Source organism: Dipodomys spectabilis, unplaced genomic scaffold (genome assembly GCF_019054845.1).
Source record: "Dipodomys spectabilis isolate Male_0828 unplaced genomic scaffold, ASM1905484v1 ptg000004l, whole genome shotgun sequence".
NCBI lineage: Eukaryota > Metazoa > Chordata > Mammalia > Rodentia > Heteromyidae > Dipodomys > Dipodomys spectabilis.
In genome coordinates, this window is record NW_024870681.1 from 8,340,345 (window position 1) to 8,355,301 (window position 14,957).

At 54.5% G+C, this 14,957-nt stretch overlaps 1 protein-coding gene and 2 long non-coding RNA genes across 3 annotated transcripts in view; 2 read left to right on the forward strand and 1 right to left on the reverse strand.

The window, feature by feature from the left end:
- On the reverse strand, positions 1-14,226 carry LOC122117134. The gene is made up of 3 exons (XR_006149095.1): positions 14,101-14,226; positions 6,240-6,246; positions 1-11 (listed from the first exon to the last, which is right to left on the reverse strand). It is a non-coding gene; the product is annotated as an uncharacterized LOC122117134 (long non-coding RNA).
- On the forward strand, positions 1,680-10,566 carry Ca4 (carbonic anhydrase 4). Its single transcript, XM_042690746.1, has 8 exons — positions 1,680-1,804; positions 7,242-7,304; positions 8,165-8,320; positions 8,847-8,992; positions 9,123-9,212; positions 9,369-9,435; positions 9,508-9,671; positions 10,261-10,566. The coding sequence occupies exons 1-8, from the start codon at positions 1,747-1,749 to the stop codon at positions 10,444-10,446; spliced, it is 930 nt and encodes a 309-aa protein (XP_042546680.1). The 5' UTR covers positions 1,680-1,746; the 3' UTR covers positions 10,447-10,566.
- LOC122117127 overlaps positions 12,667-14,957 on the forward strand; it is a 20,743-nt gene continuing 18,452 nt past the window's right edge. Inside the window, exon 1 of the long non-coding RNA XR_006149092.1 lies at positions 12,667-12,783. This is a non-coding gene — a long non-coding RNA (uncharacterized LOC122117127). The remainder of the gene's footprint in view (positions 12,784-14,957) is intronic.

The window sequence follows — 14,957 nt, forward strand, 5'->3', positions numbered from 1 at the left end:
CCTGCTCAGTCCTGAAAGGAACTTTTTCTTTTCTGTCCTACAAGCACCAAAGGTTCCAATGAGGAGAGTGGAATCCTTCCCCTCCCTGTCCCTGTCCTGGACCGGTGATTAAATTCTAAAGCAGTGTAGACAATAGGAACCCCTCCCCCCCCCCCCCACATACACCTGCCTGTCTCTGCGGGATCAAAGCTGCTTTGTGAGGGCTGTGTGTGTGGGGGGGGGGGGGGGTTTGCGTGTGTGATCCTGGGCCAGAGGGGGGAGCTGGCTATGAATCTGAGCAAGGAGGAAACCCCTTTGCCTGAATTGTTTTGGGGGAGCCAACGCTCCCCCTCCCTTCGGAGGTCCTTAGCCCAGTTCAAAGGCAGAGAGGGGATAAGAGGTTGGCAACTGATGAGGAAGTGCCTGGACCACATAAGTGGAGCTTCCTGTGGATGAAGGGGGTCAGGGTTCAAGGTCATCCGATCCTTGTCCCTCTCCCCAACCCCTCTGAGCTTCCCGCACGTAGACTGCGTGGACGCAGAGAGGCCATAAGAGACCCCAGCCTGGAGGAGGAGGAGCTCCCTTTCCCTTTCCACTCAGCCCTGAGCCTCTTCCATCTCATCTGCTGGGTCGGGGTGGGGGTGGGGGGGTAATGGGAGCCAGGCTATTCCCTCTCACACCATCATGGCCTCCCTCTCCCGGGCCAACCATTTCTGAATTCTCCATAATCCCCAGCACTCACCGCTCACCTCCCTCCGCCATCTCCCCACCCGGGTCATCACACAAACACCCGCCAGGGAGCTGTAGGGACTGCTCGACTCCAAGTTGGAAGGCTCTTTGGTGTGCTTACAGATTGCATTGGAGCGGAATGGTGAGGTCGTAGGTTCGATCGCCAGCACCCTGAAAGGAAAAAGGAAAAGGAAAAGAAAGGAGGAGAGGAGAGGAGAGGAGAGGAGAGGAGAGGAGAGGAGAGGAGAGGAGAGGAGAGGAGAGGAGAGGAGAGGAGAGGAGAGGAGAGGAGAGGAGAGGAGAGGAGAGGGGGGAAGAGAGAGAGGAGAGGGGGGAAGAGAGAGAGGAGAGGAAGATTGAGAGGAGAGGGAGAAAAGAGAGAGGAGACAAGGGAGGGAGGAAGAGAGGAGAGGGGGAGAGGGGGAGAGGGGGAGAGGGGAGAGAGGAGAGGGGGAGAGAGGAGAGGGGGAGAGAGGGAAGAAGGGGAGGGGACCCAAGAATCAGCGACCTCGGCCTGAGTCCCCCCTTCCACAGTACCCCCGTTTCTGGAGCAATCGATTAAAAGCACTGGACAGCCTTCACCCCCCCCCCCCATCTTTCCGAAGGTTTTCCACCCCCACTCCCAACCTGAAGCCGCCCCCCCCAACCACCCCAAGGACCCACTCCAGAACCACTGGCGCCAAAAGGATGCCAGTCGGGGATGCGGGCGTCACTCCGGTGGGCTGAGTACCCGGGGATGAGGCTTTCCCAGACCCCGGGGCGGGGGGGAACCTGGGCGAGGACGGGACCCCGAGACCAGCGGGTCCCCGCGCACCGGGCCGGAGGTGTCGTCGGGGCGGGCGGGGAGCCCGGGCTGGGGGCGGGGAGGGGCCGCCCCGCCAGGGGGCGGAGCCGCGTCCCCGCGTGCGGCTGTCGGGGCTCCCTCCCGCCCGGCGCGGCAGGGCTATAAAAGCCGGGGAGGCATGCTCGCGACACCCCCGGCGGCGTCCTGGGCAGGCGCGCGACCCCCGGTGTGGCCGCGCCCGGGCCCCGCGCACCATGCGGCTGCTCCTCGCCGGCCTGGTCCTGGCCGCGGCGCGCTCCTTGGCTCTCGCAGGTGAGGGGCTACCAGGTAGCCCTCGGGGTGCGCCCCGAACCCGAGGCTCCCCCGCGAAGAAGGCTCGGCCGCCGGATAGCCAGGACGCCAGGGTTGCGCATCGGGGCTGGGGTGGCGCGTGCGGCGGGGGCGCCCCGGGAGCCGGGCGGGGCGCGGGCGTGCGGGGGGCGTGCGGGGGGCGGTGTGTGCGTGTGTGGGGGTCCCCCCCCTTCACACACACACACACGGCGAAGCGCCTACGTGAGTCCGAGATGCAGATGCTTCTGCGATCCGCCTCGACGCACGCCTGCTTTTCTGGCCCCGGTGGGTCCCGCCGGTGGCTGTACCCACCCCACCCCCGCCCCATCCCCGCGCCGAGGGCTGCAAGTGGAGGGCTATTGGGGTCCTGGCATTTCTCTGTCTTCACCATCCGTCTTGGGCTCTTGGCGCGGGGTTTGAGGCTCAGCCCTCCCGGCCCCCGGGGTGCCGGATTGGGAGCCTGGCGGGGGGCACCTGGAGACCCGAGTCCCCGGCTGATCCGGTCTTTCCGGACAGGGTGATTTTCGTTTAAAGATTAATGGCGAGACCGAGCTCTTAATTATTCTGCGAGGTGGGAGGTGGCGGGAGAGGCGTGTTAATATTTGATAAGGAGCTAAAGGCGATTCCAGCCGCTGGCAGCTTCCCGGCTGCCCCAGACCCCATCCGCTAGCTCCCAGCCAAGCCAGGCCAACAGTGGCTCTTGGGGTCCCTTCCAGCCAAACTTCTGCCCCAGGCTCTGATGCTTCGCCTGTCAGAAAGGTAGAGTGAGCGATAAGCGTTCCCTGAGGGGTTGCTGGCCTCTTATGATGGGGGTTCAGGAGAGCCTTGTAGTAAGTCCCATCCCAGATGAGAAGAAAAGAGCAAAAACAGAAGGTTCAAAACAAAAACAAACCCAGCCCGGTGTCATTGGGCACCCCTATAATCCCAGCTACTCAGGAGGCTGACATCTAAGAATCCTGATTTGCCAAACTTTTATCTTGGGGGGCGGAGGGAGGCGGGGAGGCTGTAAGTGGAGATGTGGCTCAAGTGCTAATGCCCTAGCCTCTGAACAAAACAGAGCAGAAGCACAAAGGACCACAGTTCAAGCCCTGGTATCGGTACATACATCATCAAAACCCCCAATCATTTGTAAGGTTGGATATTTGAAAACAAATGCTTTGCAGTTAATCTGGGTGCCAGATGGCCTTGGATAAGTCACTTGCCCTGTTTCTCACTTACAAAACCCGGTGTAAGTAATTCCTTAACAACACTAGGTGTTGTTTTAAAGATTTGAGTAAGATAATGGGTTAAGTGTTTAGTGCTATGCTAGGTTGTAGTACATGATAGTCTCTACCCTGGCTTGGAGCCAGGTGAGCCTGGAGTGATCCCAGCTAATCACACACACACACACACACACACACACACACACACCTCCTTTTTTAAGACTTGGAGCTTTTTAATTGGAGCTCACCATAAGGGTTGAGCATGTGCAGGTTCCACGTGGGAAGAAATCCCTAGAGCATCTTCTCTAGGGGAGAGAGAAAGTATTTGGCCCCTTCAGAGCTCCAGACCCCTGGCCAGGAGGTGCTGAGACTTTGCCCAGGCCACACTTGGGTTTTGCTGAGTTGGTTTTCAGGATAATCACCCCCCCACCCCCATCTGAGTGAGAGGGTGGGGTGAGCAAGGTCCATTAGCCAGAGCTGCTGTGGTCATCTCTAAACAGATGGAGCAGGGGGGGTTGAGAAGTGAAGGTGATTGGCAGCTCCACTTCTGGTCAGGGCACATGAACAAATAACCAAGACATGTCTTTCCCAGGTCCTCTTAGAAGTGATCTAAGACAGTGGGCTGGTAATTGTTTGCAAGGGTGGCCCTCTGGGAGACTGGCACCCCTAATCCCCTCCTTGACTGAGAGCCAGTTACCCTCACTCTACGACATTGTCCTGGCCTTGGCTTCATCACCAATGTGTTGTCTTGGCTTCTGTGTCCTGGCTCCTGGGGAAGGTAGTTTACACGAGTGTTCAGCCAAGCAGGTCAAAAGTCTCAATGATTAAGACGGTGGATCAGAGGTCACCACTACAAACCAAGATGTAGCCAGAGCCAGGGAAAGCAAATTCCTAAGGCCTGGACCAGATGGGACTCCAGGGGATTGTGAGGAGCTCCACCCTTCAGAGCTAGCTTTGGATGACTCTGGGCTAAATGGGGATTTCTCCCAGAATAGGCATTTGGAGCTTGGAAGTATAGGGAAGCAGCCTGACTCTCCCCAAAGAGGCACCTTCTGCCTCTGGGACCTCAGGGCTGGGCACACAGGAGGATCATAAAAAGGAGCCGCTCATTACAAATGACCACCAATTCTTCATCTATTGGAATGAGGAAGAAGGGCTCCTGGGCTCAGAAAACTGAATTCCCTCTCTGAAGAAATGAAGCAAGAAGCCAAGCAGGAAGCCAAGGGAACAGAGTGCAGCTTCTGAGCTCTGCTCTCCTAGGGGAAAAGCCTGGATGTGCAGGTCCACTGCTCTATGTGAGGGGTACCCCACACTGCAGCTTCCGGGGGTATAGATCATCACTTCACGGGGAAGACCTTGCATCTCTGAAAAAGGATTTACCAGCAGAGCAGCCGGCACACTGGTCCAGAGCCTAGAAAACTCAAAAATCCAAAGTAGCTCTTGGGGGGCCAAGAGAAGGAATCAACCTTCTATAGACACTTGCTCTCCTAACCTAGAACTTTCCCTAAAACCATTACCAAGAGCCTGGCCTTCTTTGGCATCCTTCCCTCCCTGTCCCTATTCCAGGGAGCACTTCTATGCCCAGACCCAGGCAAGGAGAGAGGGCATTGGGTGTGGTGGTATAGTCCTGTAATTCTGGTGCTCAGGGACTGGACACAAAAGAATCTAGAGGTTGAGGCTACTGTAGGCTCCACAGTAAGACCTTGTCTTCAAAAAAAAACAAACCCAAGAGCTGAGGATATATAATGTTTGTTGGTATGTCTCAAGCCCTGGGTTTGGTCCCAGCATTGCAAAAAAGGGGAAAAAAACCAGGATGGGAGAGAGGTTGCCGAGCTGAGTGTAGTCTTTTCTTAGGAATTTCCTCATCTCTGAATTCTTTCCAACTTACTCCATGTCTTTCCTCTCCCGTCCCTCCCCCACTTAGCTCTGGCCATCTGCTCACTGAGAGGAGGCCATCAGAGGGAGGGAAGCCGGGGGAAGGGACTGTACTAGGCACCAGGCTGCCTAAAACTCTATACCATCTCTCAGTTAATCTTCTCCATGGCATGATGGGTAGTTTATCAGTCGCATTTTGCAGATGATAAAACTAAGGCTCACAGAGATTAAGGGACTTGCCCTAAACCTATAGTTCCCTAAATGGCTCAGCCAGAATTCTAGGTTTGGGTGAAATGCTTTGTTCACACTGTTTGCACAAGCCTTCTTTCCTCCCATCAATTAATAGATTATTTTTAGAACAGTTTTAGGTTTGCAGAAAAGTATCCGAGGGTACCCACAGGGCCCTGCATTTCCTTTATTGCCCACAGCTGTAGCACAGCTTGGTATATTGAGAGATACTCTGACCTCAGACAGAGCCATAAGGGGAGACAGATTTATCTTCCCTCTACCTCCATCAGTCCCAAAAAGCAGCCATGCTGAACCTGTTCCCTTGTTCTCTCCCCTCACCAGAGCCTCCTCCTTCCAGGTTTAGGGGAGAGATGCAAAAGCAAAAAGGAGAGCCAGGCACCATGCCTGTAATCCTAGCTATTCAGGGGGCTGAGATCTGAGGAGCCCAATTTGAAGCCAGTTCAGGCAGCGAAGTTCAAGACTCTTCAGTTAACCACCAAAATGCTGGATGTGAAGCTATGGCTCAAGTGTCAGAGTGCCAGCCTTGAGTGTATAAAGCTAAGGATAGGGTCTAGGCCCTGAGTCCAAGTCTCAGTACTGGCACACACACACACACACACACACACACACACACACACACACACAGAAGAAAGAAAAGAAAAAAGAAAGAGAAAGGAAGGAAGGAAGGAAGAAAGAAAAAAAACTAAAAAAAAAAAGTGTGTGTGGGGAGGGTTGTTGACCAAGGTATGGCGCATGCTCAGGCCAGCCCAGAGGCGAGCTGACCAGCTTCAGAGAAACCACTGAAAGGGGTACCCAAAGGTAAGATGAGCCGGATGAGTGGTTCATGGGTAGCTTAGGACTTTTTTTTTTTTTTTCAGTGCTGGGGATTGAATGCAGAGACTTATCTAGGCTAAGCAAGGTCTTTACCACTGAGCTACCTACCCTAGCCCTTCCAGTAATTTTTTTTAAACTGTAGACAGGTTCTCACTATGTATATGAAGACAGACCAGACTGGCCTTAAACTTACAATCCATCTGTTTCCATTTCCCAGAGTTTTGGGATTCCAGGTGTGAGCTGCCACCATTCCCAGCTGCCTAAGCTTCTGCTGCTACTTTCTTCCTCCTCCTCCCCCTCCTCCCCCTCCTCCTCCTCCGCCTCCCCCCTCCTCCTCCTCCTCCTCCTCCTCCTCCTCCTCCTCCTCCTCCCCCTGCTCCTCCTCCTCCTTCTCCTCCTCCTCTCTTTCCTTTTCTTCCTCTTCTACTTCTGCTTCTTTTTCTTTCTTTTTTTTTTTTTTTGGTGGTCTTCTGGCTTGAACTCAAGGCCTGGATGCTATCCCTGAGCTCTTCTGCTCAAGGCTAGAGCTCTACTGCTTTGAGCCACAGCTCTACTTCCAGTTTTCCATTGGCTAATTGGACATAAGAGTCTCGAGGACTTTCCTGCCCAGGCTGGCTTCGAATCATGATCCCCAGATCTCAGCCTCCTGAGTAGCCAGGATTTCAGGTGTGAGCCACCAGCACCCAGCTTCTCTTCTTCCTTCTCCTTCCTTCCTTCCTTCCTCCTCCTCTTCCTCATCTCCCCGCCTCCTTCTTGTTCTTCATTCTGATACTTGGGCCAGGGCGCTGCCCCTGAGCTCTTTTCACTCAAAGCTATCACTCCACCACTTGAGCTACAGCTCTACTTCCAGCTTTTTGTGGTTAATGGGAAATAAGAGTCTCGCAGCCTGGCTTTGAACTGTGATCCTCAGATCTCAGTGTCCTGAGTAGGTAGGATTATGGACATGAGCCACTGACACCTAGGGCTTTAAAAAATGTTTTAAATTATCCTTAAGTAGTTGTACAAAGGGCTTTTGGTTCAATGTGTCAGTTTATGATCACTATGCTTTGTTTCTTATACCCCACCCCTCAGCCATCACACACCCAAGAACGCTCCATCCCAACCCAAGAGAGCAGTCTTAACACCAGCCTCTGATTTACCCATGTGTGTGCGTGCATGCATGCACACGCACACACACACAGTGGTGTGTACACAGTTCACACACATTGATAAAGATGCAGATGCTCACAAATACATAGATTTGCATGTGCACACATGAAAGTCTCACATTCTCTTTCTAGCTACTTCAGGACAACACTGGTGCTATGAGATTCAAGCCAAGGAGGTCAACTCAAACTGCCTAGGTGAGTAGAGCCAGTGTTGGGGAAGGTGCCTTCTGCAGTGGGGGCTTTCCGGATGAAATGGAGGTTCAGGGAGGATGGAGAAGATGAGGGGTGCCAGCCATCAGTTGCTCCCCAGGTATTTGGAGAACAGAGAACATAGAGTGGCCTTTCCTGTCATGAGAGACTAAGTTCCCTGGGAACGAATTCAGCAACATCATTGAAGAGAGAAACACATTTTGCATTTTCTCCCAACACAATAGAGGGCTGGTTGTAGTCCAGCGGCACCCTGCCAGGTGGGCCTGGGAGATGGTCCTTGACCCTTTTTTCCCCCTCTTTTTTGTGGTGCTGGGACTGGAGCTCAGGGTCTTACACATGCTTCACTGCTGGGTTACAGCAGCCCTCCTGGGCACTTTTTGCTTCAATTCTGACCTATTCCCCTGTGGCCAGCTTTCTTCCTGCCCTGCTGTGTTGAGGGCCTGCCCAATCCTTGCTGGATGTTGGGGTTGTGTTAAGGGAAGGGGATCCAGACTGACAGGAGGAGACTCCTCCCACGCCTCAGATAATGCTGTGTCACAGTGAGATTCCTCTCCTAAGCAGCCCTTCTAGAAGGGCTCTTTTCCTCAACTTCCAAAGCCCTCTCCGTGCATCTCCTTTATACTTCCACAAACTGCCTGCAGTCACTTCCTGTTTTATAGTTGAAAAGGAGAGAGCTCCTGGGGTGGTCTCTGCCCCACAGCTCACAGCCACTGGCAAGCCCAGTCCCGCCCTGAGCCACACCATACACACTCTGGCTTTACCTCCACGTTTGGAGGAGGAGGATAGGGTGGGTAAAAGCAGTAAAAGAGGTACCCCGTACTCTCAGCCTCTTCCTTCCTGCTCAGGGCCAGACCAGTGGTCTGGAGACTGCCATAAGAGCCGCCAGTCTCCCATCAACATCGTGAGCTCCAAGGCCAAGGTAAACCACAGCCTGGGACACTTCTCCTTCTTTGGTTATGACAAGAAACAAAAGCGGACCGTCCAAAACAATGGGCACTCAGGTTGGTTCTCAGGTGTCGGGGGATGGGGCAGGCACGGGCTCCTGGCTCCAGGTACAAGTGCAAGAGACTTTGATGGGGACTGAAAACCTAGTGAGGATGAGGAGGGCAATCAGAACGGGCGTCCAGAGAGAAGGCTCCCTGACTGTGTTTTCAGTGGCTTCTTCTGACCAGTCAGTTGGGGGGGGGGGGGGAGGGGAGAGGAAATCCAGGAAGGATGGACGCTATTGCATTGCATGGCAGGGTAGAGGTCAGAGCGAAGCTGGAAGGGACTGAGTAAGGCCCAGGGCTGAAGAACCTGGGGATGTCAGAGGGGGATCCCAAGCAGAGGAGGAACCAAGACAGATTCCAGCGTTGCCTTTGGAGGCAGCAGGTGTGGAGGATTGTGCAGGAGAAGGGGAGGCCAGAGCTGGAGCCCATAAAAGGGTGGGAGATGGGGGATGCGGGGTGGGGGGGGAAGGTCTGGGTAGAGCTGGGATGGGAGCTGGAGAGACTGAGGTGGGGACTCTGGCCATCCTGTGTCCCCCAGTGATGGTGTTGCTGGGGAAAGAGGCCAGACTGTCTGGAGGAGGCCTGGCTGCACAGTACCAGGCCACACAGTTTCACCTGCATTGGTCCCAGGAGCTGGACAGGGGCTCGGAGCACACCCTGGATGGGGAACGCTTTGCTATGGAGGTACGGGGTCTTTTCCTAGCTGGGGGCCTTGGGTGGGAAGAGTGGTCCAGCCCCATCACAGGTTCTCTCTCCCCTCCCTCCCTCTCTCCCTCCCTCCCTCCCTCCCTCCCTTCCTCCCTCCCTCTACCAGATGCACATAGTGCATGAGAAAGAGACAGAGGCATCAAACCAGGCACAGAGCTCTGAAGACAAGATCGCAGTGTTGGCTTTCCTGGTGGAGGTAGGACTGCCATCCCTCAGATCCTGGAGAGCACTGCATAGTGTGCAGAGGCCTGGGATGATGAATATACCCTCGAGTGAACTAGGAGCCCAGAGCCTCAATCCTAGAAGCCACCTGCCCTGGGGACTCCTCTAAGCCCCTTCCCACCCATTTCAGGAGGGAGACAAGATGAACGAGGGCTTCGAGCCCCTGGTGGAGGCCCTACAAAACATCCCCGAACCTGGTGAGTCTGGGAGCTAGGGGAGAGGGCTGCTGTCAGAGGGAGGTGTGTGAGGGACCATGTCTCCCACTCCAGATATGAACACCACCATGAGGGAGAGCAGCCTGATGGACCTGCTCCCTAACCGGGAGAAGCTAAAGGACTACTTCCGGTACCTGGGCTCACTCACCACGCCCAGCTGCGACGAGACAGTCATCTGGACAGTGTTCAAGGAGCCCATTCAGCTGCACAGGGAGCAGGTACTCAGCACATAGGCCAAGCCACCTGGCTCCCTGGAAGCCATGTCTATTTGTCCCCCAGGGTCCCCTGAGGTGGGGAGCCCCCAGGGAATCTGAAGCTCACTGGTTCAAGGAACTCCTGGTGTGTTTGTGGGTTGAGGGCTGAGGGGCAGGCTGTGGAAGTGGGTCAGGTTAGGACAGGGAGCCAGTAACCTAGGGAAGGGGTGCTTTGAACCAGGATCCTCAGATCTCAGCCTTCTGAGTAGCTAGAATTACAGGCATGAGCCACCAGCGCCCTGCTGGACATGCTAAGGTTTGAGAAGCAAGGCAGCCTAGCAATGGAGAAGACAATTGTTAGAGTGCATTTCAGGTGCCCCCCCCCCATCTCTGAGTTGGGGAAGTTCATGGGCACTTAGCTCCCTATGGTACGGTGCCCTTGTATCCTTGTATCCCTTATTCTTGGCCTTTTCACAACACTTTGAGGGATCTTGAATGGGAGCCCCCTTTCCTGAGGAGTTTCAGAGAGGTGAGTCCTCCCTGCCACCCTCCCACCCAGCAGGGAATGTGGCTGCACCTGCTCCCACTAGCTGAGCCCTGTCCCTTTCTGCAGATCCTGGCCTTCTCCCAGAAGCTATTCTACGACAAGGGGCAGAAACTGAATATGAGCGACAACGTCAGACCTGTGCAGCGCCTGGGAAACCGGGTGGTGTTCAGGTCGAGGGCCCCAGGACGGCTGCTGCCTTTGCCCCTGTTGGTCCCCACACTGACCTTCCTGATGGCCAGCCTCCTTCCGTAATGGCGCACGGCTGGCTACATGACCCGTCTGACCTCAGCTTGTTTAAAGGACTTGACTTCTATTCTTACTGCTTCCTAGGGTGAACTTTGGGAATGATTAAAATATGGATGTTTTTGGACAGATCATTGGCAAGTCTCTATCTCCTCACAACTTCTCCTACCTCCCCCTCCCCCTGTTCTAGGGCAGGGGCCCTAAAGCCTGGAGATTTCCTCCAAATGAGGACCTGCCACCCTCTGCCCTTGTGAATTTCCTATCTATGCCTCATTTGTTTCTATCCCATCCTCAGAGAGAGGCTGATGCCACCAAGGATCATCATCACGGCAAAGGCCAGAGATCTGACCCACGCTCTTCATTATCTAATAGGGGAAACTGAGGCTTAGGAAGGACAGGCTGGATGGAGGCCACAATTGAAGCTGGTGCTGTCTCTGTCCCTTGTTTGGGGTACAGCACAGGCAGAGAGGACAATAGGAAGCTTATTTGTTTCTCACTCTCTGTCTCTGTGTCTCTGTCGCTGTCTCTTTCCCTGTTTCTGTCTCTTTCTGTGTGCCTCTCTCCCTCCCTGTCTTTCTCCCTCTCCTCTCTCTTAATGCCAGTCCAGGCACTTAAACTCAGGGCCTAGGAGCTATTCCTGAGCTCAAAACTAGCACTCTCTCACTGGCTCCACTTCTGGCCTTTTCTATAGTTAATTGGAGATAAGTCTCATAGGGCTTTCTTGCCCTGACTGGCTTTGACTAGCCAGCCTCAGATCTCAGCCTCCTGAGTAGCTCAGCTTACCTGTGTGAGCCACCTTCCCAGCCCTTCTTTCATTATCTGTTGAGCATTTGTGTTGTGGTCTGTTGGTGGGGAAATGCCTGCCCTCCTGTGGCTCCCGGTCCTGAGGAGGGGGAGAAGACAATGAACTGTGGAGAAGAATAAACCAGGGAAGGACCGTGTTAAGGGTGGCCAGGAGAAGTGGCATCTGGAAGACTGGAGGGAAGCCATCTGGACTAGCAGCGTTCCTGCAGGTAGGGAAGAGGCCTGTCAGGAAATGGCGAGGAAGAGGGGGCAGAGCCTCAGCTAGGTCTGTTGTGGGGGAGGGGTGGCACAGGCCATCCAGGCCTTGCAGCATCCAGAAAGATGCTGGAACCTATGGCGGGTGACATCATAGAGCTGTGCTGTGGAAGAGGGGCTGTGGAGGCGAGGGCCAGGCTGCGGGGTAGAAGAAGGGGGTGGGCAGGGGGAGAGGTTCCTAAGGCAGAATTTGCTGGAAGAGCAGTAGGACTTTTATGTCTCTATGAATTTTTCCCTTCTGGGGTCCAAGGAAGGAGAGGAGGAAGAGGAGGAGGAAGAGTGAGACTAGGAGGAAGCAGATGGCATAGGAGAGTTCAGAAAAGCAGGAAGGAGGAAAGAAGGAACCCACAGGCAGTCCAAAGCCAAGTCAGGGCTCTGGCATGTTAAGGAATGAGGGGCTCTGGGTTCAGATCTTACCATTCAGGACAAGGTTGCTTTGAGAAGCAAGGGAGGGGGTGAATAGACTCAGCCCCAGGGGTGGGGCTGAGGACTGCCGGGGGAATGGTGTGTCCCTACAGGAAGGTGAGGTGGGGGAGACACAGAATCCTAGAAGGCCTGGCTGTTGGGGGTGGAGGGTAGGGTAGAGAGAATAGCTAGTTGGAGGGTATGACCTCTAAGCCTCTCACCTCAAGCTCAGGACACCTACCCTGAGGGAGAAAAAAGAGCTTCCCCCTTCCTTTCCACCCTCCCTTTTTCATTTGTGACCAAAAATAAGTCTCCCTCTTCCTCCCCCCCCACTTCTGTTTTACTAGTGACCACATGCCTGGGGGTTGGCATTGCAATCACTATGGCAACGGCAGACAGCCTATGCCAGCAGGAGGTTTGGATGCTGAGCCTGCTCTCCTCTGGCTCCCAGGAAGTCAGCTTTCCCGCAGGGGTGAGGGGGACAGGGTGGAGGGGAGCGTGGCCCGGGGTGGGCCTCGAAGGTCAGAGCTGTCCCTCCTGCTCCCCCTCACCTCTCCCCTCCCTCATCCCTACCCACCTGGATTCCAACACAACCAGGCAGTCACTGCTCTTTCCAAGAGACTAGGGGAGGCGCCCACGTGGAGGCACACAGCCCGTCCTGCCCCGCTGCTTTGTGCTGAGAAACTTGGCCAGCCAAAGTCAGAATGAGCACAACTTGTCCAGGGGCCAAGCCTCCCCAGCATTACTCCCCCCCCCCCCATTTTTTTTCCTTTGGCCCCAGAAGCAGGGCTTGGCAAAGTCACGTCCAGCACAGTTGTCCTAGCAAAGTCACTGGAACAGCCCTCAGGAGTAGGCACTGGCTCCCTTGGTCTGGTTTCCCAGGTCTGGAGGCCCAGCTGACACATCGGATCTGGAGAAACTTCTTTAGAGTGTGTTCACCCCATCTATCCTAGCCCCCAGGCTCCCAACCTGTTCGAAGATGCTCTAACTTCACACCTGGTTCCCAAGACAGCTATCAGCAGGGATGAGGGTGGTGAGCAATAGACCCCTTGCTTACAAAGGGGGTCCAATCTGTGCCCACTCTAGCCCTACTTCCTTTTTCCTTTTTCTCCCCCAATCCTGGAGCTTGAACTGAAACCCTAGGCACTGTTCCTGAGCTGTTTGTTTTCTTTTTGTTTGTTTTTGTTTTTGTCAGTCGTGGCGCCTGAACTCTGGGCCTGGGCGCTGTCCCACAACCCTTTAGCTCAAGGCTAGTGCTCTACCACTTGAACCACAGCGCCACTTCTGGCTTTTTCTGCTTATGTGGTGCTGAGGAATCAAACCCAGGGCCTCATGCATGCAAGGCAAGCACTCTACCACTGAGCTACCTTCCCAGCCCACCCTGAGCTAATGCTCTACTGTATGAGCCACAGCTCCACTTGCAGCTTATTTTGGTGGTTCACTGGAGATAAGAGTCTCATGGACTTCCCTGCCTGGACTGGTTTCACAGTCCTTAGACCTCACCCTCCTGAGTAGCTAGTATGATTACAGGCCTGAGCCCATTCGTGCCCTGTTCTACTTCCTTTTTTTTTTTTTTTTTGTCGGTCGTGGGGCTTGAACTCGGCCTGGGCGCTGTCCCTCAGCTCTTCAGCTCAAGGCGAGCGCTCTACCACTTGAGCTACAGCGCCACTTCCGGTTTTCTGGTGGTTTATTGGAGATAGGAGTCTCACCGTCTTTCTTGCCTGGGCTGGCTTTGAACCGCGATCCTCAGATCTCAGCCTCCTGAGTAGCTAGGATTACAGGCGTGAGCCACCAGCGCCCGGCTTCTACTTCCATTTTTCTTCATCCTTAGGCTGACTGCACTGGACATTCACACACACACACACACACACACACACACACACACACACACTCACAAGCACACACATTTTACTGCAGTTATCAGGCCGGAGGAGGCTATTTTGGCTAAACCTCCACTTCTGGCCCTTTTCTAGCAGGTTCCAGCGCAGAATATGAAGCACCTTTGTCGAATGCCTGCTCTGTGCTGGATGCGGGCCTTCCCTGCGGTCCTGTTGAGATGTCATTCATCCATTGTAAGGATGAGGACTCTGGGTGAGGGGTCAGGGGCTGCATCTGGGCAAACCTCTGCTTCTGCACCATCTTCCTCATTCCTGTATGGGGAAGACGCATCTGCAGCAGAGTCTGCAGCCCTTTGCCCACATTGCTTTGTACCTCTGTTGGGTCACCTCTCTGGCTCCGTTTAGGTTTGGCATTTGGGTGGGATCAAGGGGCTAAAAATATTCTCCATGTGTTTAGATAATTCTTGGAAAATAAACTTTCCTGTCTTGGCTCTTTGGTTTGCGCAGTTGCCGGCGCTAATCTGATGGGGGAAGGGTGGAGAGGAGAAGAAGAGGTGAGTAAAAAGGTCCTAGAGTCAATCCTGGGTAGTAAGTTACATGTATGTCTCCATGCACATGCACGCACAGAGATGTGTCCCAGAACTCCAGAGGACACCTGTACACAGACTGTACCTGTGCTGAATTTGAGGTAATCCTCAGACAATCCTGAGCTTCTGTGTCTACTAGTGGGAAGAGGTAAGGAAGCCCAAAGCCCTGCTGGCATGGCTCCTGCTTCAGGGCCGTGGGATAACCACCTGCAAAAGAGACAGCTTGGCCTGTCCTAATTGACCTCCGTGTCTGCCGAAGACTCCAGGAGGAAGGCCAGGCCTATCTCTGTAGGTAGGGCTCTGTGCCTGCACCTCCAACGGCCATGTCTCAGCTGCTGTGTTTATTTATCTGAGTAGGGACAAAGGCCTGACCTCCTGTACGGATGAAGGACTTGTCCTGGGGCCCAGGGAGGGGCTTCCTCCCTGGAAGGACAGGGCAGGTCACAAGCCGCAGGACAGACAAGTCACAAGCGACTTCCTTCCGCTGAGATTGGACACATAGGACGCTCTTCAGGTTGTTCCAAGTGTCAGGGGCTGCAGGCCGGAGAGGACAGGGAGGACACAGGGAAGGGGAGATTTATTTTCAACAAGATTTAATCTTTGCCGGGGTGTGGTGGCACATGCCAGCGGG

What these genes read in the sequence shown, in the direction of transcription:
- Ca4 (XM_042690746.1), top strand. Translation starts at nt 1,747, where the DNA reads ATGCGGCTGCTCCTCGCCGGCCTGGTCCTGGCCGCGGCGCGCTCCTTG. An exon ending in CCAAAACAATGGGCACTCAG is followed by an intron (nt 8,321 to 8,846) that starts GTTGGTTCTCAG and finishes TGTGTCCCCCAG; the next exon opens with TGATGGTGTTGCTGGGGAAA. An exon ending in TTCAGCTGCACAGGGAGCAG is followed by an intron (nt 9,672 to 10,260) that starts GTACTCAGCACA and finishes CCCTTTCTGCAG; the next exon opens with ATCCTGGCCTTCTCCCAGAA.